At 46.5% G+C, this 26387-nt stretch overlaps 1 protein-coding gene across 17 annotated transcripts in view; it reads left to right on the top strand.

The window, feature by feature from the left end:
* The window catches only part of NCAM1 (neural cell adhesion molecule 1), a 297404-nt gene that overhangs the window by 224405 nt on the left and 46612 nt on the right, over positions 1–26387 (top strand). For 11 of the 17 annotated variants that reach the window (XM_032472408.1, XM_032472401.1, XM_032472407.1 and 8 more), the window contains exons 2-9: positions 6063–6137; positions 7875–8093; positions 9178–9321; positions 9720–9857; positions 10935–11052; positions 11568–11734; positions 18052–18194; positions 24397–24426. In XM_032472408.1, the coding sequence (XP_032328299.1) occupies positions 6063–6137; positions 7875–8093; positions 9178–9321; positions 9720–9857; positions 10935–11052; positions 11568–11734; positions 18052–18194; positions 24397–24426 (1034 nt within the window). The remainder of the gene's footprint in view (positions 1–6062; positions 6138–7874; positions 8094–9177; positions 9322–9719; positions 9858–10934; positions 11053–11567; positions 11735–18051; positions 18195–24396; positions 24427–26387) is intronic. The other 6 variants (XM_032472410.1, XM_032472400.1, XM_032472409.1 and 3 more) reach the window with 1 other exon arrangement.

Here is a 26387-nt window from a genome sequence, read left to right as displayed (position 1 = left end):
AAATGAATGAACAATTAAGGATGACAAAGGAGCCTCACCCATTCTTGACATGCGAGTCTTACCATCCGGCCTCAGCTACTGTGGAAAGCAGCTGGGTAGAAGAAAAACCAGGTAGACTGAACATTAACCCAAAAGTTAGATGTCAATTTAAAGGAACTATAAATACGTATTTGTACGGATGTTGGCCTCCTGTTCTGTACAGTGGCATCATCCTAGCGGACCATGTTTTATCTCATTGTCATTGCCAGCATTATTGGGGAGTTTGTTTGTTTAGGGTGTGTGTGTGTGTGTGTGTGTGTGTGTTCAAAGTACTATCACATAGGTTACTATCATTAAAAAAACAACCAACATAGCCTGACCTTATGTTTGGAACTTTACATACATCACTTTCCTAAGTCATCTCAACAGCCCTGTGAGATTGAGCCGGTTGTTATGTTCCTTTAGAAACGCAGAGAACAGGCTCTGAGATTCTCCTGAGATCTCAGAGTTACTAAGTGTCCAAGCTGGAGTTTTTGAACCCGGGCCTCTCTGCCTCCAGAGTCTGCCTTCTTAAACATGACTCTCTCCTGACTGTGCAATTCTCATGACAGTCCAACCACACGAATTGAGTTTTATTATCATCCCCATTTTACAGGTGGGAAACCTGAGGCCTGGGTGAAGTGACTTGTCTAGAGTTGCCTCCATGATTGTTTTTTGGCTTTCATTGAACTCAGTCATCTTTTATACCAATAAAGATCTGATGGGGCAAGTTAAATATCTTAAAAAAAATGTAGAAAGTGGCATCAGGCCACCTGGCCACCAAATGAATCATTCAGGAAGGTCACTTCATTTTAAACCATAAAGGGAAATATTGCTTCTCTCAAAAGTAGTAACCGAAATAACTTCTTTGGGAAGGATTGTTGACAGCGGTTTATTAAGAATAATAAGCCACAGTAAGTATAACGTGTATTATTATGTGCCAGAGACTCTTCTCGGTGCTTTACATGTATTAATGCATTTAATCTTTCCAACAGCCCAATGATAAGCGTTCTGTTTTACCCCATTTTACAAATGAGGAAACAGGCACCCAGAGGTTAATGACTTGGCCAAAATTACACTGCTAGGAAGTGGTACAGCTGAGGACTGGCCCGGAGTCCTCAGGCTTCACCACTCTACAGGACTGCCATGTCAGTCTTGGTTTCGCATTCAGTTTAGGTCAGCTTCTCAGTGAAGTTGCCCTTTATTTTCCCTCGACTACTTTGCTAATGATGAGAGCAGGACGTCTGGCAGGTGGGGATGCCTCGGTTATTACGCCCCTGGTTCCGACATCTGGATTTCTCACGGGTACATCAGACGAAAGAGACTTTAGCATCCTTGGAAAAATAAAAGACAAGTCTCCACTGAAGTGGTTAAGGATAGTGATACTGAAGGCTCATTTCTAGAACAACTAACAAAATAAATGTAGAACTAGAATTTGATGCCTTTTTCAGAAATCCCTAGCCCTTATGAAATAGGTTCTAAAAATCCCCGTATCTAATGCATAGTCACTGATCAGATTAATCCTCTGTAGTTCACCCATCTCTTTTTTTTATTACTGAGTTATAGTCAGTTTACAACGTTGTGTCAAATTCCATGTAGAGCACAACTTTTCAGTTATACGTGAACATACATATATTCATTGTCGCATTCTTTATCGCTGTGGGCCACCACAAGATCTTGTATATATTTCCCTGTGCTATACAGTATAATCTTGTTTATCTATTCTGCATATGCCTGTCAGTATCTGCAAACACCCATTTCTTAAGTTGGTGACCAGGACATGGTCCTCGGGCGTGCCTACCTTGGCCCTGGGCCTATAGCACATCTGTAGTCTGTCTTCCTCAGGAGCTGGTGTCTTTATAACCATTTAACAAGAGGGTATTGTCAGTTAGCCGTGGGAGAGACCTGGACTCACTTTCTGCTTTCAGCTCCTACCTCCTCAAGCACAGTAGAATCTGAAAAGAACAGTAAAATTAAATTGCTACAAGACATTGCTGGCTCAGGTGAAACCTGTGAACTCCGTTTTGAAATCAGGATAGTTTTTCTCTGTGGCTTTGTCTTACTAAGACTCCCACCTCTCTGATAGATGCCTTAGCCTCTCCTATGAACTGAAGCTTTAATTCCCCTTTCTTTAGCAGCTAAGGCTTTATAGCTTGCTTCTAGCATGGACTTGGGAGTTAACAAAACTCCTACCGTGACCTGAAGCTATTTTGCTAAACAAGTTGGCATGTCTTTCAGCACATGGCATCCATTAAAAAAAAAAAAAAAAAAAGACATTTAAGCAGAAAACACATTTTAAAACATATCCATCTCCCACAGGGTTATTTTACTTTTTAAATGAGATGAGGAGAGGGGACTCACTCTGTTCTCAAAAGAACATTTCTCTGTCTGTTCACAAGGGAGAGAAGAGTGTGGGAGAGAGATGGCTGGGGCTTTGGATGCCGTTTGACCTGGGCCTGAATCTTGACCCCGTTACTACCATTGCTTGTGGCTCTGAGCCTCCACTTCCCCGTCTGTAAAATGGGAATTGTAATGCTCTGATTATCTGTGAACAGAGAGGCCAGTCATGGTTAACCAGAGTAGAAATGATGGCAGCAACTTGACAGTAAGATGCTTGTACACTCTTGCTCTTTCTAGTCCATAATTTGGAAAGAGAGCAAATGATAACTCGCAGGAAATAACGAGTCTATTAGGAGGTCAACAGAAGGGGTGGGGTGGTTGTGGAGTGTAGCGGGAAGAGCTGGACGGAGACTCTGAATTAGATGGCTTTTAGTCTAGACTTCACTACTCATTAGCTAAGTTACCCTGGTCAAGTTATGTCTTCTCCTTGAGCTTTAATTTCCTCTTCTGTAGAATGGAGACAAAAGTACCAGCCATTTTACATCTCAGAGCTGCCGTGAGCCTCAGATGAAATAACAGAGTGTGTTTTCTAAACCAGAAAGTGTGAACTGGCCGCCCGAGGCCTTGGGGATCAGCCGTTGTTGGAAGACACAGAAAGCCCTTCCCCTGGGTCCCCAGCAGGTCCAAAAGGCCATGTTGATAAGTGTGTGTCTTTGGATGCATCTGAGATGATGCAGATGAACACACAGAGCTGATGCAGAGCGCGCTTCTGCAAAGGGAGAGATGGGGTACTTTTTCTGGGAGGAAGGTATTCACAGTTGCTTTCAGAGTCTGAGTTACGCCCGGTTAGGAAATTTCAGTTACCCTTGCACCCGGAGAAAGGTGAAAGCTGAGGCAGGAGTTTGTACTGGGGGCAGTGGAAGGACTAATACAGTAAGAGAGGAAGGGGCCCTAAGAAGCGGAGGGAAGGAGTTTGGAGTTAGGCACAGGATTTCCACGTACCATTTTTAAGCCTAATAATACACGGTTTCGCCTTTGGGGAAAATAATCAGCCATTGTGCTCCAGTGGAAAACATCCAAGCGTCGCTTTTTCAGAGAGTCTGGGGTTCCTCTGGCCCTGTTTTGACTGGTGTCTTGAAGGCGAAATCACTGTCTTTTCCATGTGTGCAAAAGGTCAGGCGTCTAAATGGATATCTCTTCTTGAAAAACCGTCTGTGATGAAAAATGTGTGCACGGGATCTGGGGAAGCTGGGAATTCCTTTGTAATTCTCATTTCTCTCCACGGCCCCCAGAGGAGGATACTGGGCTACTGGCCACATCTGGGTATGAAAACACTTCAGCCTTGCCGTGTTCTCCTGCCCCTTGAGAGTCATGTTCTGTTTGAAAAGAGCTGGAGAAAATGAAGGCTGTTTTTTCACTTGGGATAAGAAAATCCTTCTCTAAGCAGTAAGGGCAGTAACACGATCCATGTGTTTGAAGCTGGCTGCTAATACACAGCAAACGGCCAGTGAACTTTCCAGGCAGAAATACGCTTCTCCTTCTCCAAAGAACATCCCAGTCGACTCCAGAAAGGACCATCACTCAGGTGATGGGCGGCATCGGCACGGCTGCTGGGCTTCACAGGCCCGCTGTTCCCTGGAACAGGAGACACAGACAGGGATCGAAAAGGTCCCGGCTGGCCTTCAGATGGGTGGCACTGGGCTGTCCCCTCTCTGTAAGGCTCCATGCTCCCCCAAATGCTCCTCTGTTCTGTTCGGGGCTGTGCATCTGAGGGCTGCCCCTCACGGTGGCCGGGTTGTTAGCTAGACTGAGTTGGAAACATTTCATCCTCTACTCACAGAGGCAGCATTCCATAATGGGGAGAACACTTACCTGGGAGTCAGGTGGCCTGGGCTCTGGGGCCACCCTTGTCCTCACGGCAAGTGACTTTATCTCTCTTTTCTCATCCAGAAAATGAGGAGGCGGGACATGGTGATGATTGGGACCCGCTTCTGCTCCGTCAGTTTAGAACTGAGTGATCTCTGACTCCATCCAGAGGGGAGTGATGGGAGAAACATGCCACGGCCGGGCACACCTGCCCTGTGGTTGCCAGGGCCCTGACCCCAGCATTATATTCCATTGCAGCTCTGTGAGTTGCAGGCAGAGTTCAGGAAAGGCAGGGGAAGATCTTTCACTACTCTTGGGAAGAATTGCGTACTGGGCCCGAAATGAGTAATCAGCAGCAAAGTTAGAGAGAGAGAGAGACACAGGCTGCCCCTCAATGATGTAATATTTCTTCCAAACCAGCCTTTGGAAATTCCTGGGTTCCCGCTTCTTTTCCTCACGATGGAACACTCAGCATCCTCTCCTGGCTGGTTCCAGGTTCCTCACCCTTACCCTCGCTCCTCACCTATTCATTTCCTACCCCTCCACACCTTTCCCTTTCTCCGCAGCCTCTGCTGGGTTTTTCCATGGTCTGCTCTGTCTGTAGGATGATTCGGAAGGCTGGGCCCCCAATAGCTGAGTTGCCCTCACACCCCTCTTCCCCCGCCCCAAGCAGGCCCTTTGATCCTTCTGCTCCCCTGAGCACAAGCCTGGTTGCTTCATCAAAGGAGCGCAGGCCGAGACCCGCAGCAGCTCAGCCCGCAGGCCGGTCGCCATGGCAACGAGCGTTCCCTCCGTTCTACTGTGAAGAGAAAATGGCTGTTAGGAGCAAGGGCTCGCTGAGTCTCTATCACCTGGCCTGTTTTGTCCAGGCCCCTCTTTCGTATGGGCTTTGAGAAGCTACCTGCCTTGAACCAAAGGTCCATTAGCCTTTAGCTGGCAGATTTCCTTTACCTAAGAGGAGGAGAGGCAGAAGGAAGCTGAATCCAAATAAATAGTAGCGTATTTTTCCTTAACGCTCAAGCTGTATTTTTATGAGGAATGATTATCTGCTCTGAGCAGATAAAGGAGGAACTCTGTGAATACAGGGATCTGTGAAATCCGGTGCAGTGTATTTTGTCTTATCGGTGGAGGGGATTGACGGAGCACAGGCACAGGAAAACACAGATGCAGTGCAGCAGCCAAGGGGTGCCGGGAATTCCACCAGGCATGGTCTCCGGCATCTCGGAAGAGCTGACTGACTCCTTGGAGTGCTGGTGTTGGATGCAGTCTCCTCTTGGGCAAAGAAGTATGTTGGTCCTACAGTCAGGAGGTCACACGAGCATTTGTTTGGTACCCCCTGCTTTGGAATCAGTTTGGATCTTCACGATGAAGCCTTCCCCAGAGTGATTCAGCTCGGTGGTGCGGGGAGTTGTCAGGAAACCGTATGCAGAGTTAGGGGGTTGCTGGTCTCCCTCTTAACACGCTTCAGGTTGATCATCCGAATGGAACGGGATGGGCTGCTATTTCTGTGAATCCCAGAAATGTTGCTGTTTGGAGCAGAACCATAAGTCTTTTCAAGGGGTCAGAAAAATTTAGGGCAGAGGTCACTTTAGGTCTCCCGGGGAGCTCACCTTACCTGATGGAGGACAGCGGTTCCCCAGGGAAGGGCCTGGACCTTGTCCACTCCTGGCTTTGGCATGAGGAACTGGGATGGTGACAAGTTCTCAAAACCCAAACAACTTCCTCTCTTCGCTCTTTCTTGAAGTGAGCGAGGGGTAGGGACCCCGTTTTTGAATGAAAACTCTGATTTCCCCACTCAAAACTTCAAATGTGTTTAAACTGGCCTTTCTCTTTCTCAGTTTCTCTGCAGGTGGATATTGTTCCCAGCCAAGGAGAAATCAGCGTTGGAGAGTCCAAATTCTTCTTATGCCAAGGCAAGTGCCCACGTCCCACTGTATTGCCGGAACGCCACCCAGCAGGGCAGAAGCCAGGGGCTGTTTGTACCGGGCTGATCACACCGCGGTGCCTGGGATTCTGGGCATGGCTTTGCAGCTGGGTTGGCGGGGTGACCCCACTGAGAACCAGGGAAGTGCTCAGGCCCTCTCCCTTCCCCTTGCAAAGGCTGCCCCAGCACGAAGAAATGTGCCTTGAGGACTTCTGCTTGACAGTGAAGAGATCTAGAGATTCTCTCAGGAAAGTCAGCACAACCCCCAGAATAGCGAGTCCTCCCCCCAGCCAGACCCCCTGCTCTGCATAAATCCAGAGTTCTGTAAATGACGCTGGAGAACAGCGCTGGTTCAGAAAGGATGCTTGAGCGGGTCGGTGGAAGGCTTATTCATTAGAATCTCCCAGAGCAGGAAAATTCAAGGAGTGCCTGCAAAAAAATTGAGAAGTGGTACCTCTTTTTGCTGTCAGGCACATGCCCTGGGTTTTCCAGCCCTACCGTGGATGTCAGTTTTCTGTCCCGTTGCCCCCACCAGAGTTCGGATTTTGTCGGACCTGGTGTCTTTTTTTTGTTTGTTTGAAAAATATGCCCCATTTCCACAGCCCGGCTAATTATCAGGAAATGTCCTGTGGAGAAAAGGCTTCAGACGAGGCTTTGGAGTTTCTGTGTGTGACATACCTGGGATTTGGAACATGAAAGAACCAGGGAAGAGCGGAGCTAGGTGTAAACTGTGACATTGAGCTAGCAGCTTTCGGCAGGGAGGGGCCTTTACATGCTGTCACGATTTGTGCTGGATGAGGTGGGCTGGTGGCCACAGGATGTGTTCCCTCCAGCTTCGCCTTCATTATAGCAATTTAAATGATCTGGAGATGCAGCCATGGATGCCACAGCACATCTTGCAAATAGTGATATTTATTGAAAGTATGATGGGCCCTGAAAGGAAGACTGTTTCATTTCCACACTGAGCATCTGTGCAGGGCGGGGGTTGGGGGGCGGTGTGGGCCAGGGAAGGGCGCCATGCAGAGAGGCAGAGTGAAACCACTTCCAGGGACCGGGGATCCCAGAGCCCTTGCTCCAGCTCAGTGTGTACACAGCTCTGCAGCAGCATCCCCTCCCGGGTACCTGGAGGAAAGATGCCTGAGTGATGCCGGCTACCTTCTTTGCAGCAATTTAAGGAAGTGCATTTGTCTGTCTGAGACAAGGGGTGTTGAAATGACAGTGATGTGAATTTGTGCAGGCAGATACTAGAATAAAAGCGGTTGGAATCCACACTCCTAGACTAGCCAGTGTCTCATCTTCCACTTAGGAGAAGGTAATCGAAGCCCTCGAAAGCAAGCTGATGAGTTGGCTCAGACCAGCTAGTCCTTGAGCTCGGATCCTAGATGTGCTAACTCCCTTTGCCCCCCGTTCTTTGAGGCTATAATCTCTTAGCTTAGTTCCTGACACACAGTAGGTCCTCAACACATCTCTCTTCCTTCACTAGGGATAGGGCCACTGTGAGAAAAACCAGCCCAAGTGTTTGCTGATTTCTTTCTGAACACTGTAAGTCATGATACATGCATAACAATTAAACTTTGAAGCCACTGATGTAAATGGTCATCGCTCCCTAACCGTCAAGCCCAATGATCTCTTGTTCAGTAGCTCTTTACTGAGCACCCACTGTCACCCTGCAGGGGTCTTTATCTTCTCAGCATCAGTGGTTTGAAAATAATCTCTTCCTCTTTAGTGGCAGGAGATGCCAAAGATAAAGACATCTCCTGGTTCTCCCCCAACGGAGAAAAGCTCACCCCAAACCAGCAGCGGATCTCCGTGGTGTGGAACGATGACTCCTCTTCCACCCTCACCATCTACAACGCCAACATTGACGATGCCGGCATTTACAAGTGCGTGGTCACTGCAGAGGATGGCAGTGAGTCCGAGGCCACGGTCAACGTGAAGATCTTCCGTAAGACCCTCCTCCTTCTCCTTCTGTTATTTCCTGTCCTCTCCTTTGGCCAGGAAGACACATGGTAGCAGACAGAGTGGGATGGAGGATGGAGTAGAGGACCAACGGCTAAGGGTTTGATGGGACCTCTTTCCTCGCTTCCTCTTCCTGAGTCTTTTCCAAATCGAGCCAAGACTGCAACACGTTCTTAAATGATCCTTGGCCAACTCAGAACTCACAGCTGGATTCATGCTGGTCACAGCTACCTCCCGCTGGCCTCCATTCTTTAAATTCAAATTACACATTCCCAGAGGGCTGGTATGGGTTCCCCTCTCCCTTCCCCAAGTCTTGGCTGACTTGTACAGCTCAGGTTTTCCTCTCTTATTTCACTCTTTCCTGCTGGAAATGGAGTGCAAAGGCTTGGTGGGACATTGCACGGTGATTATCTTAGCACTGGCACTCAGAGCGGGCAGTTCTCATTGCCCCCAAAACCAGTCTGGAGGTGGCATCTCATTACCTTGTTATCGTGCATCTGTCCTGTTGGCCAGGGAGATGGTGGGTGACAGCTGATGGAACAGTATTGATCGCCATGGTACCCACTGCCATGGGCCTGCTTTCTTCTGTCCTGTTCTTCAAAATTCTCTCTGCTGTAGACAAGTTGGGGTAGGGGTGGCAGACAGTAGGGGAGACAGAGGAGGGACTGATGGCTCCTACGATTCGCTGTGGAATAGATGTTCTGCCAGCTCAGTCTACCTGTGCGTAGTGTTTCATTAACTCCATCCCATGTGGTGGGGACCCTTGGGAAAGACACTCCCTTTCACTTTGTAGACCCTTCTCTGCACAAAGTGTGATCAATTCACACTCAGTGAATAGACGTTGATTGCCAAACACTGATGACGTATTCCCCTACTTGTGTCACCTGCTCTGCCTGCATCTTTGGCCAAGTGATGGGTGGGACCCCCTTTTGTACCGCTGTGTGTGTGTGTGTGTGTATATATATATATATATATATAGACTCGAATCCAAGCAGTATGGCGCCAGTGAAAAGGAATATTTGTCAGAGAACCAGCTGTTTTCCCTCACTCTCCCCTTGCTCATTTTCCAGAGAAGCTCATGTTCAAGAATGCGCCAACCCCACAGGAGTTCAGGGAGGGGGAGGATGCCGTGATCGTGTGTGATGTGGTCAGCTCCCTCCCTCCAACCATCATCTGGAAACACAAAGGCCGAGATGTCATCCTGAAAAAAGATGGTGAGACCTGCCAGCTGCCCTTTCCCCTGTGCCACCAAGTTTCATAGAGTTTCCACCTCTGCCAGCTTCTGAGGCATTCCAACCCAATCTTAAATTCTGGGGTCCCAGAACCACATGCCCTTTCCAGGTCAACGGGTGCATGTCTATAGCTTGTATATGCAGGCACTTGATTTTCTCGCCAAAGAAAGAGACACAGTTTCCGATAGACTTTTGCTCGTGGCTCTAGGTTGTTGCCAGGGACACATTTTCTTATTTCAGCTCAAAACCCTCCCCATTCCCAACCCTCCCCCAACCCCTGTGAGACTGAAGGTAGGAAAAAGGAGAGGCTCAGTGACCTGCCTGCAGACACCAGTGCCTCTGACTTCTCCCTGGATGAACCTGCCTCTTGTCTCTTCCAGTCCGATTCATAGTCCTGGCCAACAACTACCTGCAAATCCGAGGCATCAAGAAAACAGATGAGGGTACTTACCGCTGTGAGGGCAGGATCCTGGCCCGGGGGGAGATCAACTTCAAGGACATTCAGGTCATTGTGAACGGTGAGGAGATCTGTTACTCCTGCTCCCTCCACGGCTACAACCTTGGTTCATTCATGTCCGCTTCCCCCACCCCCACCCCCACCCCTTCCCCCACTCCCACCCCTACCCCTTCCCCCACTCCCACCCCTACCCCCCACCTCTGGCTTGTTTTTCATTTGTTTGCTTTTAAACACACTTGTCTTTTAGGTCTCCCTCAACTATGAGGATTTTCAGGGCAGTGCTTGAATGTCCTTCAGTATCTTGCCCCACAGGAAACTTTCCCCATGCTTACTAATAAATTCTTATTCACGCAGCACCCTTCTTGATGTTACCATAATTATGAAGCTGGTCCCCTGGTTCAGTGTCCAAAGAAAACATTATAATCAATTCAGGCATCAGAATAGTCAGAGTCAGAGTCCGCGGGCTTATTAATCTCAATTTGCAGTGTCAAATAAACACACCCGTGGAATCGATCTGACATTTACAAGATGTTTACAGGAAATTATAATGTCAGTTCTAAGAAAATAAGTAAATCATGGTTGAATTGTTTTGGATATCGAAATGTATCTTTTGCCAAACTCGCCTCCCTCATTCCTTTGGTAAAAACAGTTTGTGCACAGGATTGTTTATGACAGTCCGAGGGAAATGTCACTCTTTGATGAGCTGGTGCATTTCAAATTGGGATTAACCATTGAACCACTGGGAGCAGGAGTTTTCAGCTTGTTCTGGTATCGAGAGCCCCTCTGAAATGTCAGGTTCCACCAGTCATGGTTTGCATTGGTGGATTGGTATGCATTGATTGAGAAAATATATAAAGATAAATAGCTACTATAAATTGAATGCCAGTTAAAAATGAAAGCAGCACAGTCATATGGCTTCTAAATCTATATTATTGAGAAGCAGTATTATTACATATTGTCATACAGACAGCAATATCAGGTATTGTTGAAAAACACTACTGCATGTTGGAAGGTGAATTATTCTGGTATTTATTGTGGTGACAGTAATTATTCAGTGCACACTTGATTTTAGATCACTTACACTAACTTTCCAGCTGCCCAGGACTCTTGACCCTCTGACGTTTCTTCTCTCCTTCAGTGCCACCCACCGTCCAGGCCAGACAGAGCATAGTGAACGCCACCGCCAACCTCGGCCAGTCCGTCACCCTGGTGTGCGATGCTGAAGGCTTCCCAGAGCCCACCATGAGCTGGACAAAGTAAGAAACCAGCCCGTACACAGACTAGCGGAAAAGGAGACCTTGCAGGGCCTGCTCTGTGTTGGCATTTTAGTGAATAGGGGTCGGCGGCTGGTGCAGAATGGACTCTTTTCTGTAAAGTCCTCTTGCCTTGTGTGTGCATTGAATTCCTTCACTTTCAGTTTGGGGGACAAAATTCCAAAGCCCTCTTTGGAATTGTTGTGGGTGCAGTTTGCAGCCCTCGGGCAGCCTCTGAGGTCTGGGTTGAGGAATCACAGGTAGGCAGAAGCTGGCATCTTCACTTTCTGTGAGTATTCAGTCTTTGCCATGAGCTTAGTCTGCCTTTTGTGGAAACTAATTCAAAATAAATGTGGCAGGTGGGAAATAGCTCAGTGGTAGAGTGCATGCTTAGCACGCACGAGGTCCTGGGTTCAATCCCCAGTATCTCCATTAAAAAAATAAAAATTAAACAGTAAAAATACATCTCTTAGCTCTGTGGTCAAAATCGCGGCACTCTGCATTTCTGCACCCTGTAGGGACGGGGAGCAGATAGAGAATGAGGAAGACGAAAAGTACCTCTTCAGCGACGACAGCTCTGAGCTGACCATCAGGAGGGTGGACAAGAACGACGAGGCCGAGTACGTCTGCATCGCTGAGAACAAGGCTGGCGAGCAGGATGCCTCTGTCCACCTCAAGGTCTTCGGTAAGGACATGGGGTCAAGGTCACGGCTCCGCCACATTTCCTCTAACCCACCACCATCCATCAGCAAGACCTTGTCCACTCTGCCAGGGAATCTACCCCACTTCTTGCTAGCTCCACCACCTAAGCCCCTAGTCCAGGCCATCCTGGTCCTCACCTGGTCAACGAGCCAGCCTTCTAGTTGGCCTCCCTCCCTCTCATCCATCCCCTTCAGTAGCTCCCGCTCACAGTAGCCAGAATAACCTTAAGCACCACTCTTCTGTTTCAAATCCTGCAATGCCTTCCCAAAGCAACCAGAATAAGATCCGTGGCTGGAGACCAAACCCAGGCGAGCCCCCGACTTCCTTTCCGGCCTCATTTCTCCTGCTGTGCTCCACAACAAAGCCCTCCCACCCCGGAAGCCCTCTTCCGGTCCCTCGACACACCAGGCTTGTTCCCTGTCTCAGGGACTTTGCACTGGATGCTTCCTCTGCCTGGAATATCATCCCCCAGATCGCCTCTGAGCTGCCTTCCCCCCATCCATCATCCACATGTCAACTCATCATTCAGTCACCTTCGCAGTGACTCTTCCCTCACTGCTGTGACCAGTGCAGCTCCCTCATCACCACTGCCACCCCCACTCACCTCCACTGCTCTCTCCTTCAGTGCCCTTCTCAGGACCTGAACTGCTCTCATTTACATATCGGTTTTGGGGATCATTTGTCTCCACTAAGTGTAATCTCCAAGATGGCGGAGCACTGGCTGCCTGATACATCGCTTCATCTTGGTGCTCCAGACAGCACCAGAGTCGTAACAGGCCCTTGCTCAATATTAGTGACTGAATGACTGCCTCTGTCTGTCCCTGGCCTGTGTGGAGCACTGTCAAAAAAGTCATGAAAAGAACCTCCACATCTCTACTCACTTTGTCTCTATAAACTCAGTTAACTTCCATCTGTTTAGAACTGAAATTCATTTGGACCTGACTTTGAAAAATGAGTTTGTGGTGGAGCGATGTATGACCTAGTGGTTCTCAACTCTGTCTGCCCATCTTTCTAAAAAAACACAGAGAAGTGGGTCCCCCATAGAAGGTGCTGCCAGAGTGTGCCCGGCTCCTGGTTGTCCCAGCGTGTGCCTGGGGAGCCCGCCTAGGACCTGCTTGTTTCCTCCCCAGGAGAACTCACCGCTGTTCTTAAACACAGACCTTTGAACATCAAGCATTTATGTGCAGTTGGACCTGCTAATCCCAGATGAATCCTCTTTGCTCATGATAGTTGAGCGTAGGAACAGAAGATCAGTGTGGTCCAAATTAACTGCACATAGCTTGAGAAGGGAAGCTAAACTTCTTGGAAAACATTCTTGACAGTCATTTCTCTGATTCTGACTGGTCTTCCCCAGTCACTCTGATTTTGAGTTTTTCCATGTGAAAGACACTTGCATTTGTTAATGTATTCCTTCATTTCACAAATACTTATCGAGCATCGTTGCTGCTGGACAGAGGGACTACAGAGATCTCTGTATAATGTCTAAGTTAATGTCTTTTGGCCCTGAGAAGCACAAAGAGGGAGATAAACACATAAGCATATAAACTATAATAGATAGTATCCATCAACAACATTTGAGCACCTGCTGTGAGCCCAGCCGTTGCCAAGGTTACAAAGACGAACGCACTCTGTTCTCATCAGTGCGTTCACAGGCTAACGTAGATAATCCATGCTGAAGTTTTTAATGACAGCCCATTACAGTGACTTCATAACAGCAATATGCACGGTGTCCTGTAGGGGAAGAAAGATCTCTGGTCCTGCTAGAAAAGTCTCTGCAAATGTTATGCTGTTTCCCGCGTTGGAGTTTCCCAGATGCAGAAGAAGTGGATGCGCCTTTCAGGCCCCCCGGCACAGGCACACAGGCCGGGAGCGCACGTGCTGTGCTGAACGTGAACCCCTTGTGGACGGGGACCTGCGTCTGCTCTACTGACAGATGTACCCCCAGCTATAACAACGCTGCCTGGCACGTAGTAGGCACCAGTGTTTGAATAAAGGAGGGGACGGTCATTGGTTTTTATGAATGAAGCACGATGTAGGTGGCAGGGAGGTGGACCTCGAAATGTGTAATCATCACTTGTCTTCAGGAAATTCTTTTAGATATCAGCCCCCTGAAATAATAATAATAATGCTCAACACCAAGTAAGCCCATATCATACGCCAAGCACTGTAGGAAGTACTATTCATAAATGAGCTCTTATTACCTCATCACAGTCCTATGAGGCAGATTGAATTTTTATCCCCATTTCACAAGTGAGGAAACTGAGCACGGAGACAGGAGGTGCCCTACCTGAGGAGCCAGGATTCAAACCCAGGCTTTCTCACCCATTCCCTGGTCTCACCGTGGTATCTCCTCCTCCATGAAACCCAGTGAAACACATGTTATATCTGAATTACACGCGGAATGACTGGTAATTAGTGTCCTCTGCCTTTCCCTCCGTGGATTATGTCGATTCTCTGGGGAAGTACACTCAGTTCTCACCTGGCTGCTCGGGAACAGACCTCGCTTCTGGTCCAGGCCCTCCGGTGGGGTGGCGGCCCCAGGAAGGAGGAGTGGGGGGTGGGCTTGAGTGAAGAAGGTGGGTAAGGTCCAGGGAAGGGGGTGTCCAGGCAGGGTTTGTCTTTCCACTCTCCTTCCTTGTCACACATCCCCTGCTACATCACACACACACACACACAGCCACACACACACGCACACTCTCTCTCTCTCACTCACTCCACTGCCATCATTCTTTCCCAAGTCTGCAGCTGGGAGAATGTACATCTGGCAGCCCAGCAGAGTAAACAGGGAGATGTGGGCAGACTCCTGCAGAGACAGGTGAGAGGGTCACAAACTCCTAGGAACTGCGTCTAATCCAGGCCCAGCCAGAATGAGAACCCTCCTCTGTAACATCCCGAGGAGAGTCCACATGGGCTCCTGGGAGTAGCCTGGTACCCCGGGTCCACCCTCGTTTCCCTCTCCATCTCACATTCTTGACTCCTTTCTCTCTTCCTCCTCCTGGCCTCCCCTGTGGGTTTAGGAGACTGGGACTAGGGCGGGGAGCCCCATGGGGCAGGACTAGCCAGTTGGGACTTCATCTTTCTTCCACCCTTTCTCCCTCTCCTTCCCCTGGCTTGCCATCGTGACCCAGCACTAGGGGAGACAAGGGGCTGGTTCCCCAGTGGCTGCAGAGTCGCAGCAATGAGACAGAAGAGGAGAGGAACCGTAGCTTAGATAGTAAAGAGGTGCTCAGAGCTGTGGCTTCAAGAAGCGCTGGGAATGAGTGTGTAAGGGGCGTGTGTGAATTCGGGACTGCCGTCATTGTCCTGACATAAACCATTTTTTTCCTAAGAAAGGGACATGGTCTAGGAGGCACTGCCCTAGTTATCAGCCAGAAGCTCTTTTTACTAAGTGGTTGCATCCTATCTGCCTTTAAACTTGGCAGTGAATTTCCATTGCTCCTCTCCCCTGAGCCCTTCTGAAGAAGTATTTTTGTCTCCACAGATTCTTATCATGCTCGTAAGAATGGTCTTGTGGTCTCATGCTGCTGTGGCCTGGGGCAAGTCCACCAAGTGGCCAGAAACTTTGCTTGGTTGACCCCTTAGGGCCAGAGGAGCCCTTGTGAGTTATAGCAAAGGACAGACAGGTGCCTGAGGGATGGGGCATCTGATTACACCCAACACCTTAGTGCAGGGAAGCAGAGGCCTTGGATCCATCCTTGGAATAGGGCTGCAGGAGCCTGGATTGGCGTGAGGGTAGACGAGGCTGGCCCTCAGTGGCAGGTGCAGAGCTGGGGACTTGCCGGAGGGGAGAGCAGCATGCTGGGAAAACTCACAAGGACCGCTGTGCTCACAGGAGGGTCCATGGGAGAGATGCGTTGGAGTAGTCGGAGGCACTGGGTCCCACGGTGGCAGGTGGACAGCAGAGCAAGGATCCAAAGTCGAAGGCCAGCAACAGAGGTTCATTAAGATGGAGCAAGTACCACTGGTGGATAAAACCTGGAGAGATGCTTCCAGATGCTGTTATGCAGAGGGAGGGAATCTTTTATAAGTAAGGCGACCCTGCCTCTGTCCCTGTTTGCTCAGCGATGCCTGCTGCATGCCTTTCATTCTCAAGAGTGCCCCAGTTTGGACAATTAATTATATTGCTATCCTATTTCTAAGGTAGTGTTCCAAGCCTTCCGTTAGTTCCGACAGCAGCATTGCTTCTGGGGCGCAGAAGGGATTAAGCCGCCGTTGAGAAGCTTACCTTCCTTCCCACAGCCTCTGTAGACCATTCAAACTTAGCCATGGTTAATAATGTTTTTAGCAAGAATACATTTTGCCTTTTTCTGAAGACTTGCACAGAGCAGCCTCCATAACCATCTGGGAAAAGGAGTCACCAAGACCAAATATTATTAATAGATGTTAGCTGTCCCTTGTCTGTCTTCTGTTAACCTTTCGTGCCAGTGCTGTGGGCCGGAGAGGGTCAGCAAACACTGTCTCCATCACAGTGTCCACGCAGGTTCCAAGAGGCTAAAAAGTCAGCCTTCCTGTGGCTGCCTCCAGATCCCAGAACAACTGTCAGTTCAGTGAATTCAGTTGTTTGGCTGTTTGTTGTGTTTTTTTTTTTTTTTCCAACTTTTCAATCTGGGATTTTAACAGTAGAGAAACTCAGCTTTTCTTTCCCCTCCCTAAACCCTCTGCCAACAGCACTTAACAAGTTACTCCATCCAGTATGAGTCGTAGCCTTCTTGAAAGTTCTGTTGATCAAGACAGACGCAAAGCCTTCCTGTGGGAAAACCTCACTCATGCAGGCTCCATCAGTTCAAATTTGTGATCATTTGGCCACATCGGATTGAGATGTGCCTGGATGCTAGCCGACAGGAAGGATTTGCTATAAGCAAGCTGTTAGTACAGATTAACTGTAGGAGAATATTTGAACCGTATAGATCATTTTATACAGAAGGAAGTATTTGCTACAGAAAATGCGTAGCTCAGTCATTGTTTTCTGTTTATTAAAGCAGAATCAGGGCCTCAACTTGGAGGATATATAATAGGCAGTAGTTTTATTAGCCTCCTTGGTGGTACTGTATGATTTTAAATATAAAGGAAATGCAGTTCTCTCAAAAATTATCCATAATTCTGATTTATTTATTGTTCGTTTGTTTATCTAGCCTGGCCTTTTTTCTCTATTAGCAAAATAAGTTACATTTGTGCAGTGTTATCTTTTCTCTTCTGTGGGAGGTTTAGCAATTTCAGAGTGTAATTGTTTTAAATTGGGAACATTCAATTTTCTCTAATGCTCTAACATTTAAACTCAGCTTTTGAATGCTCGTGTTTTCTTGCATTACCCAAAACATTTGGAAAATGAACTCATCTCATGTCCTTCCCGATCCCCAGCACCACTCCACAGCCCCCAGTGAGTTACTCGCCACATTTCTGTCCTTGAGTTAATGCTAACACAGCCTCATAGTCGTTAAGAATCTGAGTCATTTGGGCTCCTCACTCCTCCTTGGGATTCTTCCCGTCTCTACTTGCCCTCTGTTCACTTGCCGCTTCCTGTAAAACCTTCCTTCAGCATCTCTCTTGAGGCCACCCTTTCCTCTCTGGTCCCCTGAGACGACGTTCAGGATTGTATTACGTCACAACTGGAGCGCTGCTGGGCTTTCCGGATTGGTTTTCCCACCTTAAGGTTTTCTCCGTCTTGAATTTTCCCTCGATTCCCCTGCCTTTAATACAAATGATCATGTCATTCCGCTGACCAAACACTGTCAGTGAGCCCCACCCCGGAGCCACAGGATAAAATTCAAGCAAGAGGTTTAACCCGGCAACCACGATGCTCCCTGCTTGGGTCCAGCATGGTCTCCCACTGCTCTGAGGCCCAGACACGTGGCCCATGCCACACTGCTCTCTCTCCCATCCTCTCCTCACATGCTCTTGCCTCTTTGCTTTTATTCAAGCGGTTTTCTGCACTTGGAATGACTCTGTGTCCACCTGAAGTTCCGCCTACTGAAAATCTTACAACCCAGCCCCAAAGCTGCCTCCTTGTGGGGCCGCAGCCAGAGGGGTGCTCTGCCTCCGCTCCTGCCTCCTGCACCCGCCGCCCTCAGCACTCTTACCATCCAGGATGTTGTTTTGATTACTGTCACTGTGGTGTTGTGACATGCCTGCTCCACTGGAATCTCCCAGGGGAGTTCAGCTCATTATCTCGCCCAGGACCTTAGAACAGGGCCTTCTCCTGGATAAGCTGAGAACCTTTGTTGAATGGGTGGATGTTATAAATTCAACCTGGCAAGTTAAAAAAAAAATCAAGTCAACTTATGAGATGTTCTGTCTTTTCAGCAAAACCCAAAATCACTTACGTAGAAAACCAGACCGCCATGGAACTGGAGGAGCAGGTCACTCTTACCTGTGAAGCCTCGGGAGACCCCATTCCCACAATCACCTGGAGAACTTCCACCCGAAATATCAGCAGCGAAGAAAAGGTACAATGTCGCCCAGGAGTTTCAGGGCCATGGAACGCAGACTCCCCACAGACTGAGCCTGCCCCATGCCCAGTTCTTTTTGGGGAGCCGGAAGATGGCATGTGGTCACCAGAGGCCATGGTCAGGTCCTTTGGCCCCCCTCCTCCATCCTGCCCTGGCTGTGGCTCGCTCAGCATCCCCTTGCAGTGGAAGGGGCACAGTTCCTTGCATGGGTTTGCAGGGGTGTGATGTTAGTGAGTAAGGTCAAGACAGACATTGCAGGGAGGAAGGGGATGGTGATTCTCAAGCCCAGGGTTATGGAGCTGTGAACAACTAGGAAAAGCTAGGATCCTGGCGCACCGGGTGACACTATCTTCATCTCAGGAGCACCCAAGGAAGTGTCTCCCGGAACTAATAGGGATCAGAATGAGCCTATTAATTCTTTTCCTTGTGATTTGTATGCTCATGCTATCCATGCACTATACGCACAAAACCGTGGTTGCCTTCGTGTCTGCCTGTATTCTCGGTCACGTTTGGGTATCATTTTGTTCTAAAGGCAAAAATAATTAGCAGTTTCTACACTATGATAATTACACCAGGTTCTGCAATATATTCACTGAGCGTTGAAGAACATTATAGCAACTTCCCTGGCAAATGTAAATGACTGGGAAGATTTCGCTTTAAAGCACATGGATTTTTAGGCCACCAGAAAGCTGTCTTTACTATTGACAATATATAAAAATTGAGGTGACCCTACATCATGCAGCCCTTTGCTACTGAGTGGGCCAAAAGACAAGAGGAGGAAGAAGCTTGGTTTTGAAGCATCTTAAACCCTCTTGTGGCATTTCTCCAATCTCATCACATATATTCTGTAGTTATGGGCTTCATTTTAATGTTGCCCAAAGCTTTGTCACCTATTCAGGAATAATGGCCTTCACCTTAAAGAACATTTATTGTGGATTGCTGATTGACCAGAATGTCAAAAATGATAGATCTTCAACTCTTCTGCCTGCCTGAAGGAAGTCCCTAGAGAGGGGAGACACAAATAAAGCCATTAAAGGGATAGTGTGAAATACCGGGGCCAAATTTGGGATTTGCGTTTGAGGAACTGATTTCTTTCCCAGTAATAGAACACAAAACTAAGTCAAGAGGAACAGAAGTTGCTGTTCCAAAAAACAAAAACAAAAACAAAATTATTTTTTTGCAAGTTTTACCTCCAGAGTTGAATTCAACTGAACAAAAACTCAGCTGAGGAACTGCTAAGTATTTTTGAAACTTGCATATGCTGTTTAATATTGTGAAAACTGACTGAATTAAGTAACGTGGTGTTTACTTGGATACTTTCTTTATCAACATTGGAATTAAACCTTCAGCTCAGATTTCAGCTCCCATCGTGTGTGTTACATGGGTTGAATGTACATTTCAGGGCTTCAGCCACAGGGCTGCCACTTGGTAGAGTTTTCTACATCAGGCTTGAGAATAGATTTGTCCAGAATGACCCAGTGTATATCTCTGACCTACAGTGAAGGACGGACATAACATCTACCCTAGATGAATGATGGTTTTAAATTCTCTATCTTTTCTAGGAAGAGCTCAACCTGCCAAGCTAGACCAGAAGGGTTATTAAGATTTGTGCCTACTTCAGATCCTTTAATAGGTGGGCACTTCTGGCCTGTAGCTGTGAATTCATTTTTATAGACTGAGAACAAAAAAAACCAGACACTAATACATACTTGTACTTCCTAAATATTAAAACCAAAGTTATCCAGCAGAGACTGTCTCAAGCCAAGTAGGCTTTGTATGATTCAGTTATCAGTGTAGATCATTGGCCTCAATCTGAGATAATTGTTTAAGCCCAGGCACATAAATTGTAATGTGCTTTCTTTCTTACTATGGACTGCCTTCAAGTGACATTACTTAAACAGGAGTAAATCAGTGTTAGAACGAGTCCTCCAAATTGGCCAAGGATGTGACACCACATCAGCCTATTTGCCTAAATGAAACCCTATGTAGAAAAGTTACCATTTCTATGAATTATACACTGACTTCGAAGAGGCATGATAGCCACCTTATGCTGTGGGTGACTAAAAATTAAGGAAACAGAGATGACCTGTTCATAAGCCATTTGGACTCCAGATAGTAAATTTCACTTTGATTTCGGCAGCTGGTCTTCAGGTTCTCCTCCGTCTGAGGCTGCATTGTATATGATGAGGTATCAAGATTACCAGAGTCACGGGATTGTAGGAGTGGAAGAAAACAGTCTTTTTAAAGTCAAGTTCATGTGCTAATCAGTAAGAATAGAGGATTGTGTCTACTGGGAAGGGAAAGAAGGCTCTCATAACTTGCCAGAATCAGAGAAGGTTGGAAGGAAGCTTCCTTTGGAGGTTATCTAGTCTCACTGCCAGAAAGTCACTCAGCCCCTGATCAAAGGGTGGCAGCGTCAGTCCTCTAAGGGCAGGTGGCCAGCACCAGTGGTCAGGGGGACTGCTTTCTTGCCCCACCCCTTCTCAGCCTTTCCAGCCTCTGCCACTCGGGCCTTGTGTGAGAGCCATTACCAGCTCTTCAATTTTCCTTTAGTAGGTCTTCTCTTCTTCCCTTTGACACACACAGCTATTTTCACTATTTCTTACATCTTGTGGTTTCCACACCCTTCACCTTTCCAGCTGTCCTGTACTAGACAGCTTCAGTTCACTGGTGTCCCCTGTAAGTTTGTGGTGCCTAGTATAGCTAATGCAGTCATCCAGGGGTTATTGTTCCCTTGACCTGGACACTGTAATGAAGTCAATGTTGCATTAGCCCTTGAGCAGTTTCCTCCTTCTGTTTTCTCCTTATTGAGCTTGTGGTCAACTAAAATGCCCAGGTCTTTTTGGCGTGAGCTGCATTTAAGCCACATATCCCCTATCTTGTTCTTGTGCAATTGATTGCTTAGCCAACGATGTAGAATTTTATATTTATTTCTGTTAAACATTGTGTTGTGTTTGTAACAACCCAGCATTTCCCAGTGGGGTCACCATGACAGTTGGGGAAGACTTTTTCTTCACTGGGACTGTCCTGCGCAGCACCACTGATCCCTTCCCTTTCAATGTTAGTAACCATCTCTAATCATTGTGATTACCAAAAATGTCCCATGCAGAAACACTCCCTGGCTGGAGAGCAACCATTTTAGTCCATCTTTCTGACCAGTCAGGATTGGCTTTCATTGGAACTCTCCTTTGAGGTCTGGGGGTCCAAGGCATTTCAACCAATGTGGGCTCCCTGTTGTATTTATGTGTGTTGGGGGTCTAGCAGTCAATGGTGACCTCAGCTCTAAGCACAAGACCCAACGGCAAGCAATTCACCGTTCCCCATGCAATTGCCATCTAGCATCTGTATTAGCTGTTGCTTCCAACCTTGTGTGAACGCTTATCTGAGATATCTTCACCCAAGTTCGAGATAAAAATGTTGGCTGGGACAAGGTCAAGTACAAAACACTTAGAATGCCGCCCGGGCTTCCCTGAGGGAGAGCACACGATGCCATGGTGCTCTCTCGTGATTCTGTTGACATTTATGGAAGGCTCGGTGCTTACTTTAATAAAGTTAGTGATAGTAGGACCTAATTAAATAAAGCAGCTTGGTCTTCTGCTTCCCTGCTTAGTTGCGTCTAGTATTAATCCTTTTTAAGAGAAGATGGGAGAAGAGGCTTTCAACCAGAGACCTGCAGTGACTTTCAAATGGAACACTGATGTTCTCCATTAAAAAAAAAAAAAAAAAAAAGGAAAAAAAGTAAAAGCCAATACAATGAGCCCCAAAAATCACACCCTATCTTTGATAATGTCTCTAGGTTTAGTCCAGTCACTCATTTGAGATTATAACCAATCTGTTAGGCTTCAGTTCATTCGGTTGGTTTCATTCAACAGCTGATAATAGCTAGGTTAAGTTTGGATCGTTAAGATCTCTAGAGTAGCTTATCATCTGTCTGAAAGTTAATCCATTTCTTCGTGGTCACTAATATGTTGACAAAAAATGTGAACATCAGAGCCGGTCAGTTTCATCGATGTGTTTGGAGGTCATTGTGATGCTACAGATACAAAGAAAGTTCGAGCAACCACATCATTTTATTACTCATCCTATCCAGACTCACTTGAGAGATTGCCAGGTATTTAAAAAAACCCACAGTGAGTGGCGCTAAATTCCAGGCACCATGTACATAAAAAGTGAAACCCCGGGGTGGTGATTTGCATACTGTGTCCCTGGCAGACCAATTCCATTGTATGCTCATTTGAACATCTCTCTGCCTTTGAAGAGGCTGGTAAAGAAAGGCATGTGAAGCCTTAATGTCTCAGGAGAAGGGGAGGAGCAAAGAATTGAGATCAGAAGAGATCTAAGTAAGTGAAAGGCATTTCAGGAACCTTAAATCCTGAGTTAACAGAGTTTCCCACAAAAAAAAAAAAAAAAAAAAAAAAAGAGAGAGAGAGAGAGAGAAGCCTTTTGAAATTCTGGATTCACTGGAAACTGGAGCTTCTCTTCACCAGGAAGAATTCCTCATTCAATACAAACGAGCTACCCACTCTTAAACGTTGGAAAAGGGACCTGTATTGAACAACTGGAGTCTGGTTTATCCAGGATGTGAGCAAAGTATAACAGGAAATACTTGGGATAAGTGTTTACCACTTCACTGTAGTTTATATATACCTATTCCTACAGATTTGTGTGTAGATAATAAAACATGCAAATATTTTACTTAAAAACCTGGAAGTAACAATTTTGGGAGCATTACTAGCCACATGCTAATGTGTAAGTGTATATATCTGTGTATCAGATGGTCTTAAAGTCAGCCACATGCCTTCACCAAATTATCAGGGTCAAGGCATCTTGTATCAGCTCACCAGGCACCCAGGTGGAAGGTCAGGCTACTAGAAATACTGTGTTACCTACTTATCTAAAAGCCACAAAACCATGGTGATTTGGGAGAGACACAAGAAGAATCAAATCTGAAAAACAGACAGCTCCCTGTGATACAGTCCCTGAGCATTGATCCCTGCAGCCCTGGCATGTGACAGACAAGCTTCTGAGTGACGTGGAATCAGCAACCACCTTTGACGTGTTGGGCCTCCGTGACTTTGCTCTCTGCATGCTCCTCTGTCACGTCTTCACACCGGCATCCTGTGACGTAATCCAACATTTCCATCCTCATTTCTCACAAAAGCTCCTGGCATTTAGTGGACTCTTACTAAATGTGTGCTAACCCATGCGCATCTCCGGGATTGCACTGCCGTGTTCTCTGGCCTCTTTTCTATCCTTTGTCCATCTGAACATCAAGGACAATCAGGCAGTCATGCCATCTGATACAGAATAGCTGCAGGTATGATGTTTTTGACTCCCAGCACAAAATCATAAAAAAAAAAAAAAAAAAAAAAAAAAAAAAAAAAACCAAAAAAAAAACTATGAGCAGAGTAGATTTCCTAGTGCTGGATAAATTAAAAAGCTTGATGTGGGTAGGAAGATACCCAAACCCCCTCTGTCCCTGAGTTGGCTCGCTCCTTTGTGAATGCCATGTTTGATGAAGACGGTGCACGTGTGAGCCTCCGTGTCGTCCAGGCGTTCTTCTGCCTTTAAGAACTGACTGGTACCCACTAGGGCACTCAGAGTCCAGGATCCCCAAAGCTTCCTGACCCGTAGTCTTAAGGGCATACTTCTTACTCCTAATGTACCCCTCTACTCCTTTCTTTGTTCCTTTTTCTCTTACCGAAAAATTTGATTTTTAATAGGATGCATGCAAAGAGCTATAAACTGCATGAGCGCAAAACAGCATTAGTGTATTTGTGATAAGCTGTCCAATAAAGTCCAAGGGAGGAGACCTACTCTCTAAGTATCTCTAGATGGCGTGGTTAGAAATAGTAGTGTCACCTAATATCACAAGGAGTCTTCAAGACGTTTTGGAACAGGAGCAGTCTAATATGTCTGCTGGTATCCACATGTATGTCTTCCAAAGATTAGGAAAGCCTTTGAATTATATATCTTAATGTGCATAAGAGGTGGGGGGGTGCTGAACGTAAACTAAATATCCTAAATTAAAAGGGGGTAAATAATAAACACACCATTGAAAGAGGGCCTCGGAAAACGTTCTGAGTTAAAAAGAAACTGCATGTGCACGGAATGCAGTGGGATAACGTCGATTCTCTAAAGCAACATGTTGTAAAATTTTACTGCTTTCTTGTTGTGTTTTATATCTTGTTCTCTCCAGGCTTCGTGGACTCGACCAGAGAAGCAAGAGGTATAGCTTACCTGACCACTAGCCAGCCTTTAGTTTTGAAAGCGTTGCAGTTTAACCCACCGTTCCAATTTAATAACCAGACATGCTAAACTAATTTGTAATTTAGTTAGACGAAAGAAATAGGTCAATAGTGGTAGACGTTGCTTAGTAATAGTGTCATTTTAGGATGAGCAAGCAAGCTGTGTTGGGAGTGGATGAACAAACCCTTATGATTTCCTAAAACTGGGTCTTATTCTCTTGCTGGTGCTGGTAAAATCACATCCAGGCAATTATACTTAGAGAAATAAACGGCCCCAATTCCCACGCCAGGCGTTTTTGAAATGATGAAAATTTTTGACTCTCACCTGGTTGATGTGGCTCTGGATCATAAAGTCACTGAGTTAGTGATCTTAAAAACCCACTCAGCCCTCACCTTTCCAGCTCAACTCATCTTGTTGCTTGCTTATTTTATCATGATCGGTCTTGGTAAATTACCACATCACATTTCCTCTCGAAGCAATGCAAATGACATCTCTCAGGTCATTTGTTACTTTTATAGAGCATTAAATTTATGAGATTAGAATGATTTGTCACAAATGGTTCTGGGTTTTTTGGGTTTTTTTTTTTTTTAAGTCAGTAGCATTTAGCCTTTGAAATTTCTCTGACTACTTGCTTCAGTTTGGGGGATGTGGGACTCCGTTTGAAAACTGAAGCCAGATATTAATCCTTAGATTTTAATTGCTACACCCCCCACCAGGAAACCTCCTTCTGATCATGCCTATCATTTTTCACAGATTTGTGTGATTAAATGACAGAGTGAAATAACAGAGTGCTTTAGATGAGATTCAAGAATCTAATCTAGAAATACTTTTCTAAAAAGTAGCCTTTGCGGGTGGGGTACAACTTAGTGGTAGAGTGTATGCTTAGCACGCCACGCATAAGGTCCTGGGTTCAATCCCCAGTACCTCCATTAAAAATAAATACATAAATAAATAAACAAACAAACAAACATAATTACCCTCCCAGCTCCCCCAACCCCCCACAAAATAGCCTTTGCCTCCTCTGCAGGTGGAACTCTGTATTGTGTAATGCTATAAACGTAGAATATGACAATTCTATAGATGGTATTTTAATTAAGTGAACCTATCCTCCTAATCTTCAGAAATGATCATTATTCAGAACACATAACTCATGTGTTCAGGTCATGGCTATTAATATTAAATGCTGTTTAATATTTAAAAGTTGACTGCCCATCTCTGGGCACTGATGGTGGTTTCTGTACGTGGAAGCCCTGTTGTCGTCAAATCTAGTCTGTTATAAGCTTTCTTTGTACCATCCCCTCCTCCCCGGCGTAGGGACTGTGGTTGAGTGCACGTCCTCGCTGAAACACTTCCCCTCTGTGACCCAGGAATCGCTTAGTGCTGTCACAGACTCGGTGTTTCATTGTCACAGCCCCACCGGGACTGGGGAAGGGAGAGAAGAAGGGTTAATTATCAGCCGCTCTGAGCAGCGACAGCTCTCATACTGCTTCTCCTTGTGCATCTTCTCCGTCACTCTGATCAAGACCCGGCGAGAGGAGAGCTGAGATTTATCAGGGAGCATTAAGGAGATGTTCAGAGAATTATTATTATTAGTGGAAGTAATTGGTTTACTCCCAGGAAAGCAGACACCCCTCTCTGTTTCACAGAAGTGTCCTTATCTTAACGTTATCTTGCTCTAGACATAATTGACTTTCAAGTGAGTGCTGCCCTGGGGCTCAGAAGTTCCGTTCCCTCCTGTTTGTCTCAGTCGGAGATGAAGACGGTTAAGTCCAGATGAGCTCAAAAGAAGGCTTGGGTTACAGCCAATTTCATTCTGTAAGCTCTGAAAAGCCTTAGGACTTCTACCTGTAAGAAGAGAGACAAAATTGTCTAGATGAGAAGAGCAATTATAATTGCCCTTCGTCCCTATTTTTGTTTGCAAAACAGGGTCTTCTTGCCTAT

Source organism: Camelus ferus, chromosome 33 (assembly GCF_009834535.1).
Source record: "Camelus ferus isolate YT-003-E chromosome 33, BCGSAC_Cfer_1.0, whole genome shotgun sequence".
Lineage (NCBI taxonomy): Eukaryota > Metazoa > Chordata > Mammalia > Artiodactyla > Camelidae > Camelus > Camelus ferus.
Note: the sequence above shows the minus strand (reverse complement) of the source record. Positions and strands in the feature narration are given on the sequence as shown.